This window comes from Mugil cephalus, chromosome 14 (assembly GCF_022458985.1).
Source record: "Mugil cephalus isolate CIBA_MC_2020 chromosome 14, CIBA_Mcephalus_1.1, whole genome shotgun sequence".
NCBI classification, from domain to species: Eukaryota; Metazoa; Chordata; class Actinopteri; order Mugiliformes; family Mugilidae; genus Mugil; species Mugil cephalus.
In genome coordinates, this window is record NC_061783.1 from 24,716,527 (window position 1) to 24,731,146 (window position 14,620).

General features: G+C 41.5%; 5 gene segments (V, D, J or C); 3 read left to right on the forward strand and 2 right to left on the reverse strand.

The window, feature by feature from the left end:
• Positions 1-2,081: 2,081 nt before the first annotated feature.
• On the reverse strand, positions 2,082-4,024 carry LOC125020336. The segment is given in 3 exon segments: positions 2,082-2,425; positions 3,116-3,167; positions 3,983-4,024. Coding segments are annotated over 3 exon segments (423 nt in total).
• A 196-nt stretch (positions 4,025-4,220) lies between these two features.
• LOC125019777 lies at positions 4,221-4,727 on the forward strand. The segment is given in 2 exon segments: positions 4,221-4,272; positions 4,380-4,727. Coding segments are annotated over 2 exon segments (399 nt in total).
• Positions 4,728-6,496: 1,769 nt separating this feature from the next.
• On the reverse strand, positions 6,497-7,723 carry LOC125019792 (the record flags this gene model as incomplete). The annotated part of the segment is given in 2 exon segments: positions 6,497-6,981; positions 7,684-7,723. Coding segments are annotated over 2 exon segments (369 nt in total), but the record flags the coding sequence as incomplete, so codon positions are not given.
• A 1,070-nt stretch (positions 7,724-8,793) lies between these two features.
• LOC125020338 lies at positions 8,794-9,287 on the forward strand. The segment is given in 2 exon segments: positions 8,794-8,845; positions 8,953-9,287. Coding segments are annotated over 2 exon segments (387 nt in total).
• Positions 9,288-13,499: 4,212 nt separating this feature from the next.
• Positions 13,500-14,117, forward strand: LOC125019778. The segment is given in 2 exon segments: positions 13,500-13,551; positions 13,659-14,117. Coding segments are annotated over 2 exon segments (375 nt in total).
• Positions 14,118-14,620: the final 503 nt, after the last annotated feature.

A 14,620-nucleotide genomic window follows, 5' to 3' on the forward strand; every position in this document is an offset into this window, starting at 1 on the left:
AAGAAAATAGGGAAATTAAGAGTTGGACCTGAATGCTGACTCATCTAAGAGGACAAAAATTAAACATTTTCCCGCCAAAAACATTCACATTCTACTTGATCTAACAAACGGAAAAATACATGAGAAGAGAGTCAGAGCATTTCCATAGAGAGTGACTTTGCATCAGCAGCACCATGCTCCAGTGCTCTGGGAGAGTTTATAGTCCTGAGAGTTGAAGACTGGATGACTGACAGCTGTCCTTCATGACAACAGAAGCCACAGAAATCCTCCTCATCAAAAACATGACTTTGATCTGCGTCCTCATCTGGACTCTCCTCTGCTGCTGCTTCACAGGTAAAGTCCAGAGAATCAAACTCCTCTCCTCTATCAACATCCGTCCCTCTGAAATGAAGCCCACACAACCATCAAGCTGCTTTATGTTTTTGTCTCTGTATCCTCAGAGTCCAAAGGCCAGGTCACAGTGACTCAGCCTGGATCAGTGACCTCTGGTCTGGGAGGAACCGTCACCATCAACTGTAGAACCAGTCAGAGGGTTCATGGTGGCAGCTATTTACACTGGTACCAACAGAGAGATGGAGGAGTTCCTAAAGTTCTCATTTCTTATGCTAACAGAAGAGAATCAGGGATTCCAGGTCGTTTTTCAGGCAGTGGATCAAACTCTGACTTCACTCTGACCATCAGTGGAGTCCAGACTGAAGATGCAGCAGTTTATTACTGTCAGAGTTTTCATAGCATCAACAGTCAGAATGTGTTCACACAGTGAAAAAGCGTCGTACAAAAACATCCCTCAGTCAGACTGAACAGAAACTGAAGTGACTGCTGCAGCTGGAAGCTACTGCAGAGACTGATGCAGTTCACTGAACACACAAACCAGACGTTGGTTAAAAACTTCATACATCATCATATTTAACTGTGACATTTAAAAAGAAAAACATCTAAAACACATCTATTGATTAATGTTCAGTGTGTGTTATCATGGATAGTAGCAGATGTCTGTAGTCCAACTCATTATTAGTCTCTAATAGACAATTAGTTCAGATCTACTTTCAGTTCATCACATAACTTCATCATTGCAAATGGAGTGAAACCTTGAGGAGTCAGAATGTTTGAGTCATTATTACAGAATGAAAAGATAAATTTATAGAGAAAAGCTCAAATTTATCAAATGAAACCTTCATTTAAAGTTATTAAATTTATCCAAAATGAGAAGCAAAATGCACATTCAATGAACACATGAACACATGAGACAGTCTGGAAACTGAATGTGGCTGATATATAACTCCCTGTCCAGTTTATTGGGTCCACCAGTGAAGTCATTCTGATCTAAATAATGTTGAGTTGATGTAGAAACAGTAACACAAAGGTGGTGATTGACGTGAATGATCATTGTTATGCTGTTAAACTGGATTGAATTGAAAGTGTTTCTGTTATTTAGCTTAGCCTACTGACTACAGTGTCAAAATATTAGGAACACATGTCAGTTCAATAGTTGTACAAAATGAAAACACAGTTGAATCAACACCTCAGTCATTAGAAACAGAAGCTGAACACCACAACCTTCATGGAGACTAGATCTAGAGCTGGATTGTTGTCACTAGTGTACCTACTGAAGTGGCCAGGGAGGTTCGACTAGTGAGTTAATGAATGAAACAGTGAGATGACTGGATGATTTATCATGAGATGTTCACAGAGGTTTATTATTCCAGGAAGATCTGTTCTGACTGGATCAGAAACCTGTTAGAGACATGAGACGTTCAGATTGATTGAGACTAAAATATCTGGACGTTCACTTTGTTTCACTGAGTTTATCAACAGGATTCTGGATAGAGATAGAAATGATGGAACCTTACACTTCCTTTACTCAGTCACAAACTGTTTGATCATCTCAGTTTGTCTCTGGATCACTGAGAGAAAACGACTGAACAGAGTCGACATGAGAACAAGTGAGTTGATGAGCAGATCTTTATTATTTAGAAGCAGTGAAACAACATTGAAACACAGCAAGAAGCCAGTAAATCCTATTATTGGAAGATGTGAAAGAAAAGCCAGAGAGCAGAGAGAGAGTGAAAGCAGTGTGAGAGTCCCAGTGAGTCAGGTCAGGACTGGGAACACTGGTCTCTCCTCAGTGTCTCTGAGAGCGGAGTCTGGGAGCCCTGGCTGGCCTCACAGGTCACAGAGACCACCTTCCTCCACTGGTCTGCAGGGAGCCTCAGGGTGCTGCTCCAGCTGTAGTGGCCGTCCTTCTGCAGCACCCCGGGGCTCCTGCTCTGCTCCCCGTTGCTGATGCTGCTGCTGCCGTCCACCTTCCAGGACAGACTCCAGTCTGAGGGGAAGCCCTTGTCGGCCAGGCACATGAGCGTGGCCTTCCCCTGCTGCAGCTCCTCCACGGAGGGAGGCAGCACCGTCAGGGAGGGACGGACATCACCTAGGAGGACAGGGAGCACACAGCTGTCAAACAAACAGCAGACACTTGGACACCTTTACTGTGAGAAAGTTCAACAAGTTCCTGTCAGATGCTTTTTCTGCTCCACCACTCATTCACTCACACATTGTTTCACTTCCCTTTCAGAAAGCTCTCATGCATATCAGCACAGAGACAATCATCATCCACTTTGACCTGAAATATGTCCAACTACACTGGAAACTAAACAAGCACATGTCTCAATATTTCCAAGAAAACTTTGGCTTCAACATCATCATGTCAACCATACATGACTTTAAAGGATTTAGTGGAAACAAGCAGAGAAAAGCAGCTCACTGCCACAAAATGATCTTCATGATTTAACAAACTGTCGACGTGATTTCAAAGTCAACGTGACATTTACAAATCCCCATCTTTATCTTCACTCTGTCCAGTTTGACTTGAAGAAAGTCAGATTGAATCCATCCTAACAACAGTTATTTTGATGTCACATTAGAAACTGATCTTAGGAGGAATCAACTTTGATCCTTTCTACACTTCAAGCTTTGAAATTTCACTTTGACACAAACGTGAAAATCAAACGTGATCAAAGCTGATCTGAGTTAGCCTCCATGAGGAGAGAGAAACACATCAAGACTAAAACAAGATGAATCTACAACCTAGTATTTAGTGTTAAATACAGTAGAAACTTACTTCCAAGTTCCAGTCTGGTTCCTCCACCGAACGTCCACCACAGTGATACAAACTCATTGAGGCGCCGTACAAAAACCTCTGACTGTAGAGAGACACGGCTCTCTGACTGTGTCAGACTGAACTAAACCTACAAGCCCTCAAAATTCAACTTTACCATTAAAACCACAAGGAAGGATTTATCCTCTGAACCACACTAATCATTTATATTCATTGGTAAGAGTTTGAAATATCTGAAGTCAACTTTGTCTCTTGGTGCAGAAATAAAAATATAAAATTATTACATGAAAAGATGTTTAGTTTTCCTGCCTGATGAATAAAAAGTCAAGAAACTAAAAAGAGAGAATAGCTCCTGAAATAAAACTGCTTTAAATTTGACTTACTTCCAACTTCCAGTCTGGTTCCTCCACCGAACGTCCACCACAATGATACAAACTCATTGAGGCGCCATACAAAAACCTCTGACTGTAGAGAGACACGGCTCTCTGACTCTGAAACAAACAAACTCAACTCAATGATTCACTGTTTGGATCATTGTGAAAACTGGAAATAACACAGAGCAACAACATGACTGAATTTAGACTTTTATTTACAATTAATTTCGTGTTAAATTACTTTTAAAATGTCCCATTGACTTTCATTGAGTTGTGAGACAGAAATGTTGATAGAACTGGTAATATGATAACATGCACATGCAAGACATTTTATTCATTCATACAGATACAAACCAAAATGTATAGAATATTGATATAACTACAGATCAACACTGAGAACTGACAGGTCTAAAAAACAAAAACTGATTCAAAAATGAATGGAGAATAAGAGATATTTTAAAAGAAGATATATAAAAGGGAAATTGTAAAATCTTACAACAAGTTCCTGATCAATCCAACAACGAAGTGATTGATCCATTGATCAACATCATGATCAGAGTGATCCAAGTCCCTGTTGGAGTCACTCAGAGCATTTCCATAGAGAGTGACTTTGCATCAGCAGCACCATGCTCCAGTGCTCTGGGAGAGTTTATAGTCCTGAGAGTTGAAGACTGGATGACTGACAGCTGTCCTTCATGACAACAGAAGCCACAGAAATCCTCCTCATCAAAAACATGACTTTGATCTGCGTCCTCATCTGGACTCTCCTCTGCTGCTGCTTCACAGGTAAAGTCCAGAGAATCAAACTCCTCTCCTCTATCAACATCCGTCCCTCTGAAATGAAGCCCACAAAACCATCAAGCTGCTTTATGTTTTTGTCTCTGTATCCTCAGAGTCCAGAGGCCAGGTCACAGTGACTCAGCCTGGATCAGTGACTTCTGGTCTGGGAGGAACCGTCACCATCAACTGTAGAACCAGTCAGAATGTTTATTACCACGGCGACTACTTCAGCGGCGACGAATACCATTTATCCTGGTACCAACAGATAGATGGAGGAGTTCCTAAACTTCTCATTTACTGGGCTAATCGTAGAGCATCAGGGATTCCAGGTCGTTTTTCAGGCAGTGGATCAAACACTGACTTCACTCTGACCATGAGTGGAGTCCAGATTGAAGATGCAGCAGTTTATTACTGTCAGAGTTATCATGAGATCAACAGTAAGAGTGTGTTCACACAGTGAAAAAGCGTCGTACATAAACCTCCCTCAGTCAGACTGAACAGAAACTGAAGTGACTGCTGCAGCTGGAAGCTACTGCAGAGACTGATACAGTTCACTGAACACACAAACCAGACGTTGGTTAAAAACTTCATACATCATCATATTTAACTGTGACATTTAAAAAGAAAAACATCTCAAATACATCTATTGATTAATGTTCAGTGTGTGTTATCATGGATAGTAGCAGATGTTTGTAGTCCAACTCATTATTAGTCTCTAACAGACAATTAGTTCAGATCAACTTTCAGTTTATCACATAACTTCATCATTGTAGTGAAATAAAACCTGAAAGAGTCAAAATGTTTCAGTCACTATTCAAGGATGAAAAGTTAAATTTATAGAGGAAAACTGAAAGTTATTAAATGCTCTCAAATTAAAACTAAAACCCAAATGACTTGTAACCGGGTCAGCTGTACACCCCTGACCATGCCACAACACCACTCTGGGACTTTCACCCAGAGAATAAAACACTGAATACAGGTTCTTATGTTTCAAGGAGAAAAGGAGCAGAGAGGTGAATTTCTAGTTGTGAACAATTTAATTTTTATTCACAAGTAAATCTGACATCAGTTAAATAGGCGGAGGACTGGGCTAAAAAATAAGACTGTATCACAACAATATCTCTACATGCTAAAATGTCACTACATTGAAGTGTTTACCAGCACAAGGTGACTGTCAGAGAGGCCTACAGGGGTGGTGGAGTGATGGGGAGAGGGGCCACCACCAGCAGCTATCCAAAGGGGGGTCACACACACTGCAAAGCAAAAGACACAAATTATAACGTAAAACATGCAAATAAAACTGAAATGAGGAAACCCTCCACCCAGTGAGCCTCCACCTGCACACCTATGACCAGCCCACCTGTACTGGCACTGACAGAACCCCAGAACAGAATTAACTCAAAAACAAAGAAACCAAGAAACAAAAACACTAAACTGACTAACTGGACTGGGGAGAAAACAAAGCTCCCTTAACACAATTTATAATGAAAACACTAAATGAACCAAGGTAACCATAAGTACACAAAATATATTTTGAAAAAGGGGCAAAAGCAGCTCAGCTACAGCAGCAGGAGCCCACATCATTTCTCCGTTCCTGGAGTTGAACATTATACAGTCACACATCCACACATGACGAGAGCTGCACAGACTGGGGGAGTGAGCGCGGTGACTAGTCCGCTTTAGTGCTCAGTCTCTCACCTATACAGATGCAAGGGAAGAACTAAGAGCATGTGCCAGAAGTATGTTTGACAGAAAGACAAAGAGCATACTTTGACTAGACATCGTCATTCATGGAACAGATGCAGGGTCGGGAGAGCGTGAGGCAAAAACCTACCACTGCCTGCAGCTACATTTAAATAGAACCAGGAGGTGATAGTCTCACCTGTTGGGAATCACTGATTGGAGGGGGTGTGGCCCAACAGGCAGAGAAGAGAGGGGGAGCTCTACCCACCACAGATTTAATATTACATTTACTAGAATTAAAGTATATTTTAGCTGGTTAAAAATGATTGTGAAAACATATTTAATACACACATATAATTCATTAGTTTCCTGAACTGAGACACTGATCCTCAGACAGTAGCTACAAAGTGATAAAACCTGATGTTTACCTGTAGTTGATGAATTAGATCTAAAGATTAAATGTGACTGTGATGAGATGCATTCAGGAAATATTAAAAAACAAGATGATCATTATGTTGTTGAAGAAACATCAGAGATAAAGTATTTGACTTGAAGAAAAAACTTTATTGTGTTGAAACATGAAAAACGCGAAAAGCTGAAGAATAATGATGTTGAGTTGGTCTCATGGTAGAAATAAAGAGACAGAGAAAAGCCAGAGAGCAGAGAGAGAGTGAAAGCAGTGTGAGAGTCCCAGTGAGTCAGGTCAGGACTGGGAACACTGGTCTCTCCTCAGTGTCTCTGAGAGCGGAGTCTGGGAGCCCTGGCTGGCCTCACAGGTCACAGAGACCACCTTCCTCCACTGGTCTGCAGGGAGCCTCAGGGTGCTGCTCCAGCTGTAGTGGCCGTCCTTCTGCAGCACCCCGGGGCTCCTGCTCTGCTCCCCGTTGCTGATGCTGCTGCTGCCGTCCACCTTCCAGGACAGACTCCAGTCTGAGGGGAAGCCCTTGTTGGCCAGGCACATGAGCGTGGCCTTCCCCTGCTGCTGCTCCTCCACGGAGGGAGGCAGCACCGTCAGGGAGGGACGGACATCACCTATGAGGACAGGGAGCACACAGCTGTCAAACAAACAGCAGACACTTGGACACCTTTACTGTGAGAGAGTTCAAAAAGGTTCCTGTCAGATGCTTTTTCTGCTCCACCACTCATTCACTCACACATTGTTTCACTTCCCTTTCAGAAAGCTCTCATGCATATCAGCACAGAGACAATCATCATCCACTTTGACCTGAAATATGTCCAACTACACTGGAAACTAAACAAGCACATGTCTCAACATTTCCAAGAAAACTTTGGCTTCAACATCATCAACACGTCAACCATACATGACTTTAAAGGATTTAGTGGAAACAAGCAGAGAAAAGCAGCTCACTGCCACAAAATGATCTTCATGATTTAACAAACTGTCGACATGATTTCAAAGTCAACGTGAAATAAAGACATTCAAAAATCCCCATCTTTATCTTCACTCTGTCCAGTTTTTCTTGAAGAAAGTCAGATTGAATCCATCCTAACAACAGTTATTTTGATGTCACATTAGAAACTGATCATAGGAGGAATCAACTTTGATCCTTTCTACACTTCAAGCTTTGAAATTTCACTTTGACACAAACGTGAAAATCAAACGTGATCAAAGCTGATCTGAGTTAGCCTCCATGAGAAGAGAGAAACACATCAAGACTTAAACAAGATGAATCTACAACCTAGTATTTAGTGTTAAATACAGTAGAAACTTACTTCCAACTTCCAGTCTGGTTCCTCCACCGAACCTCCACCACAGTGATACAAACTCATTGAGGCGCCGTACAAAAACCTCTGACTGTAGAGAGATACGGCTCTCTGACTCTGTCAGACTGAACTAAACCTACAAGCCCTCAAAATTCAACTTTACCATTAAAACCACAAGGAAGGATTTATCCTCTGAACCACACTAATCATTTATATTAATTAGTCAGAGTTTGAAATATCTGAAATCAGCTTTGTCTCTTGGTGCAGAAATAAAAATATAAAATGATTACATGAAAAAAATGTTTAGTTTTCCTGCCTGATTAATAAAAAGTCAAGAAACTAAAAAGAGAGAATAGCTCCTGAAATAAAACTGCTTTAAATTTGACTTACTTCCAACTTCCAGTCTGGTTCCTCCACCGAACGTGTACCACAGTGATACAAACTCATTGAGGGGCCGTACAAAAACCTCTGACTGTAGAGAGACACAGCTCTCTGACTCTGAAACAAACTAACTCAACCCAATGATTCACTGTTTGGATCATTGTGAAAACTGGACATAACACAGAACAACAACATGACTGAATTTAGACTTTTATTTAAAGTTAATTTCATGTTAAATTACTTTTAAAATGTCTCATTGACTTTCATTTATTTTTCAGACAGAAATGTATATAAAACTGGTAATATTAGAACATGCATGTGAAGGACATTTTATTTGTTCAAACAACTAAAACCCAAATGTATAACATGTTAATATAACTACAGATCAATACTAATAACTGACTGATCTAAAAAAAAAACTGTCTGAAAAATGAATGGGGAATAAGAAAGGCAATATTTTAAAAGAAGATATGATTAAAAGTGAAACTGTAAAATCTTTCAACAAGTTCCTGATCAATCCAAGAATGAAGTGATCGATCCATTGATCAACATCATGATCAGAGTGATCCAAGTCCCTGTTGGAGTCACTCAGAGCATTTCCATAGAGAGTGACTTTGCATCAGCAGCACCATGCTCCAGTGCTCTGGGAGAGTTTATAGTCCTGAGAGTTGAAGACTGGATGACTGACAGCTGTCCTTCATGACAACAGAAGCCACAGAAATCCTCCTCATCAAAAACATGACTTTGATCTGCGTCCTCATCTGGACTCTCCTCTGCTGCTGCTTCACAGGTAAAGTCCAGAGAATCAAACTCCTCTCCTCTATCAACATCCGTCCCTCTGAAATGAAGCCCACAAAACCATCAAGCTGCTTTATGTTTTTGTCTCTGTATCCTCAGAGTCCAGAGGCCAGGTCACAGTGACTCAGCCTGGATCAGTGACCTCTGGTCTGGGAGGAACCGTCACCATCAACTGTAGAACCAGTCAGGATGTTTATGTTTACAACGTCTACTACCACCGTTTACACTGGTACCAACAGAGAGATGGAGGAGTTCCTAAACTTCTCATTCATGATGCTAACAGTAGAGAATCAGGGATTCCACATCGTTTTTCAGGCAGTGGAAGAAATTCTGACTTCACTCTGACCATCAGTGGAATCCAGATTGAAGATGCAGCAGTTTATTACTGTCAGAGTGTTCATAGCATCAACAGTCAGTATGTGTTTACACAGTGAAAAAGCGTCGTACATAAACCTCCCTCAGTCAGACTGAACAGAAACTGAAGTGACTGCTGCAGCTGGAAGCTACTGCAGAGACTGATACAGTTCACTGAACACACAAACCAGACGTTGGTTACAAACTTCATACATCATCATATTTAACTGTGACATTTAAAAAGAAAAACATCTAAAACACATGTATTGATTAATGTTCAGTGTGTGTTATCATGGATAGTAGCAGATGTCTGTAGTCCAACTCATTATTAGTCTCTAACAGACAATTAGTTCAGATCAACTTTCAGTTTATCACATAACTTCATCATTGTAGTGAAGTAAAACCTGAAAGAGTCTGAATGTTTCAGTCACTATTAAAGAATGAAAAGTTAAATTTATAGAGAAAAACTTAAAGTTATCAAATTCCATCAAATTACAAATGAAACCTTAATGACTTGTAACTGGGGCAGCTGTACACCCCTGACCATACCTCAACGCCACTCTGGGACTTTCACCCAGAGAATAAAACACTGAATACAGGTTCTTATGTTTCAAGGAGAAAAGGAGCAGAGAGGTGAATTTCTAGTTGTGAACAATTTAATTTTTATTTACAAGTAAATCTGACATCAGTTAAATAGGAGGAGGACTGGGCTTAAAAATAAGGCTGTATCACAAAAATATCTCTACATGCTAAAATGTCACTACACTGAAGTGTTTACCAGCACAAGGTGACTGTCAGAGAGGCCTACATGGGTGGTGGAGTGAAGGGGAGAGGGGCCACCACCAGCAGCTATCCGAAGGGGGGTCACACACACTGCAAAGCAAAAGACACAAATGACATAAAACATGCAAATAAAACTGAAATGAGGAAACCCTCCACCCAGTGAGCCACCACCTGCACACCTATGACCAGCCCACCTGTACTGGCACTGACAGAACCCCAGAACAGAATTAACTCAAAAAACAAAGAAACCAAGAAACAAAAACACCAAACCGACTAACTGGACTGGGGAGAAAACTAAGCTCCCTTAACACAATTTATAATGAAAACACTAAATGAACCAAGGTAACCATAAGTACACAAAATATATTTTAAAAAAGCTGCAAAAGCAGTCCAGCTACAGCAGCAGGAGCCCACATCGCTTCTCCGTTCCTGGAGTTGATCATTATACAGTCACACATCCACACATGACGAGCGCCGCACAGACGGGGGAGGGAGCGCGGTGGCTAGTCCCCTTTAGTGCTCAGTCTCTCACCTACACAGATGCAAGGGAAGAACTAAGAGCATGTGCCAGAAGTATGTTTGACAGAAAGACAAAGAGCATACTTTGACTAGACATCGTCATTCATGGAACAGATGCAGGGTCGGGAGAGCGTGAGGCAAAAACCTACCACTGCCTGCAGCTACATTTAAATAGAACCAGGAGGTGATAGCCTCACCTGTTGGGAATCACTGATTGGAGGGGGTGTGGCCCAACAAGCAGAGAAGGGAGGGGGAGCTCTACCCACCACAGATTTATTATTACATGTACTAGAATTAACATTTTACACAAGGACATTCACCCATCACCAGACACACTGATAAACACTGACATCCACACCCCGCCTACAGTATGTGGAACTCTTTCCTTCTTATTATTTATCCTCGTTTGTTATAAACTTCTTGAACGTTATGTTCTTGGGTATTTGTGCTTTTTGTCACAGCCCATGAGCTGGGTCGTGACAACCTACAGAGCAAATCACTCTTTGGACAACGCCATCAACCTCAGCCTCCACCATGTGCTCCAGCACCTGGACCAGCCCAGCTCCTACGTCAGGGCCCTGTTTGTGGATTATAGCTCGGCCTCCAACACCATCCTCCCAGACCACCTCCACACCAACCTGCTACAGCTGCAGGTAGCCCTGGATCTAAACATCAACAGGACGGTGGAGTTGGTCATGGACTTGTGTGGACACTCACCCTCGTATCACACCCTGCTCACTCCCTGTTCACAACACTCCCATCAGATCAGGAGTCACCTAGAAAAGACTCCTGCTGCTGATTTAATGCTCTGAAAAGATGTTTGGTGAAAGTCTAGAGGCCCTAAAAACCTTCTATGCCCACTTTGAACCAGCTGATCCCACTCCCTGTTCCAGACCCAGAGTGTCTGGAAACAAGATGAGGATGTCTCTGCAATGTGTCAGCCTCTGCAAACCAGCAGGACCAGACAACATCCCTGGGAGGTTTCTGTTGAACTGTGCAGACCAACTCACTAAGGCAGGCATGTCAAACATACAGCCCGCGGGCCGGACCCGGCCCGTTGGGTCATTTAATCCGGCCCGGCATAAATTTGTGAGTATGTCAAAAAAAGAAGCGAGTCTCTAGCTAATTTCTATTAAAAGTTGTGATTTTTTAAAATAAATACAAACCAAATGCTCCCTCCGGCCGCTTGAGGGCAGTAAATGTGTAAAAGCGCTCACGTCAAGCATGCGGCACTGACACGAGTTAGTCACAGGAAATAAACATTCGCAACGTGATGTGTCCAAGTAAAAATAAACCGGCAATCTTGCTTCACCATTCACCACTACTAAACAAGTTATCGGTCAACACACCCTTCCCAAAATGGCACTGTCAAAAAAAAGAAGAGTGGACACGGAGTGCAGAGTTTTCCAGGAGAAATGGACCGAGAAGTATTTATTCACAGAAGTGAATGCAAAACCAGTGTGATGATATGTAATCAGCAAGTTGCAGTGTTCAAAGAGTTTAATGTTCGGCGCCACTCACCATAAAGACAAGTATGTCATATTAAAGACAATTAATATTGTGCAGTATATTCTCAGCTTCAGTAGGCCCAGCCTAGTAGTTTGATCTGATGTAGTCTAATCCTATTGCCCATGCACTGCTATAACTTTTTTATTTAATTTTATTTTGTATTTCTTTTTCATTTATTTCAAAGCAGTATGACAATTAAGGCGAAAATATTTTTTTTATAGCTCCCACTTGAGTTTGTTTAGTGTGGTGAGTTGGTTCAGGTGTAAAACTGCATTCACTCAACTGTTAAAATAAACCAGTTGTTAACACATTCACGGCCAAACATGAAAAATCATTTTTTTCCCATTGGTTTTGAATAAATGTGTTGTGCTTAGAAAAGATCCCTTGTCATCCGTGATTATAATATGTAGGGTAGGCTACAAATGTAGGCTGAATGATAAAGCATAGTACTGAAAAACAAAGCTAAATATTTGGAGTTGACATTCTTTTACTGATCCGGCCCCAGAGCCAAACTGAGTTTGACATGCCTGCACTAAGGTGTGAGGTCTTTAACGTCTCTCTCTTCCTGGGTGTGGAGACGGTGTCCCTGTAAACAGCTTCCATCATCCCAGAGTCCAAGTGTGCAGCAGTCAGGAGAATGAGTGACTATCGACCGGTGGCCCTCACTCCAATAGTTATGAAAAGTTTTGAACGCGTGGTCATGGCCACATTAAGGAGAGGGTGGACATCAATGTGGACCCAGACCAGTATGTATACAGGGAGAACAGGTCTGTAGAGGATTCATTTCATCCGTCGTCCACTCTGCTCTGACTCACCTGGAGGGTAGAGACACCTACAGGCTGCTTTTCCTGGACTTCAGCTCTGCATTTAATACAACTGAACCACAGACTTTAGTCAACAAACTGCTGCTGCTTGGATTACCACCATCCCTCTGCACCTGGCTACTGGAATGTCTGACACAGAGAAGTTCACCAAAGGTCGACTCACTAATCTGTTGACTGATTTAAAGAACTTTCCTTCAGTCAAACCGTTTCATATTCAAGTGTTTCCAAAACACTTAAAGAATCATCATCATCTATGAAAAGTTTTTAGATTCATGGTAAAATTGAGACAAATGAATACCGGCATCAAAATTACTCATCATTCCAAACTTTCCATTTACAGAAACACCTGAAAAATAAATCAGCCTTCATTTAAAAAACCTGGTTACTAACAGTGACATAATCATTGTTTAAAAGAAAAATATCAGCAACACATGATAATAAACTGTGTTAGACATTATTGATAGATACTGTTCTAAAATATCATCACTGACTAATTTTAATAAAGAGTCAGAGCATTTCCATAGAGAGTGACTTTGCATCAGCAGCACCATGCTCCAGTGCTCTGGGAGAGTTTATAGTCCTGAGAGTTGAAGACTGGATGACTGACAGCTGTCCTTCATGACAACAGAAGCCACAGAAATCCTCCTCATCAAAAACATGACTTTGATCTGCGTCCTCATCTGGACTCTCCTCTGCTGCTGCTTCACAGGTAAAGTCCAGAGAATCAAACTCCTCTCCTCTATCAACATCCGTCCCTCTGAAATGAAGCCCACAAAACCATCAAGCTGCTTTATGTTTTTGTCTCTGTATCCTCAGAGTCCAGAGGCCAGTACACAGTGACTCAGCCTGGATCAGTGACCTCTGGTCTGGGAGGAACCGTCACCATCAACTGTAGAACCAGTCAGAGGGTTTATGGTGGTGACCGTTTAGCCTGGTACCAACAGAGAGATGGAGGAGTTCCTAAACTTCTCATTTATGCTGCTAACAGTAGAGCATCAGGGATTCCAGGTCGTTTTTCAGGCAGTGGATCAAACTCTGACTTCACTCTGACCATCAGTGGAGTCCAGACTGAAGATGCAGCAGTTTATTACTGTCAGAGTTATCACTACATCAACAGTCAGTATGTGTTCACACAGTGAAAAAGCGTCGTACAAAAACCTCCCTCAGTCAGACTGAACAGAAACTGAAGTGACTGTTGCAGCTGGAAGCTACTGCAGAGACTGATACAGTTCACTGAACACACAAACCAGACGTTGGTTCAAAACTTCATACATCATCATAATCTGCATTTTTGAAGATAGAATTCATTGTTTATTCTCAAAATAAGTGATTTAAAATATGTCCTAGAAATAGACGAGTAGTTTTGGTTTTAAAATGTTCAGAGGCTCATTATTCCGTTATCTGCTCTGACTGGATCAGAAACCTTTTAGATCAGGGCTCTTCAACATTTTTCAGGTCAAGGACCCAAACTGATGAGAGATCAAGTAGAGACGTCCTACCTACTATATGTGTTCTATATTAAACTGCGCCTAGTTGTCAAAATGGACAAAATGGTGATGAGGGAAGACATTTAATGAAAGTAATTGGAAACAAAAAGTGCTGCAATCAAAGCAGGTAAATCCAAAAGTCAAAAATGCAAAAACAAAAAACGTAGATACCTGACTAGGAGACAAAAGACTAGGAGACAAAAACCACATGATCATGAGGCATGGAAGTAACACAAGACAGAAACATGACCAGGAAACAACACGGCAACACAACAGGGAACAAAGTTAAGG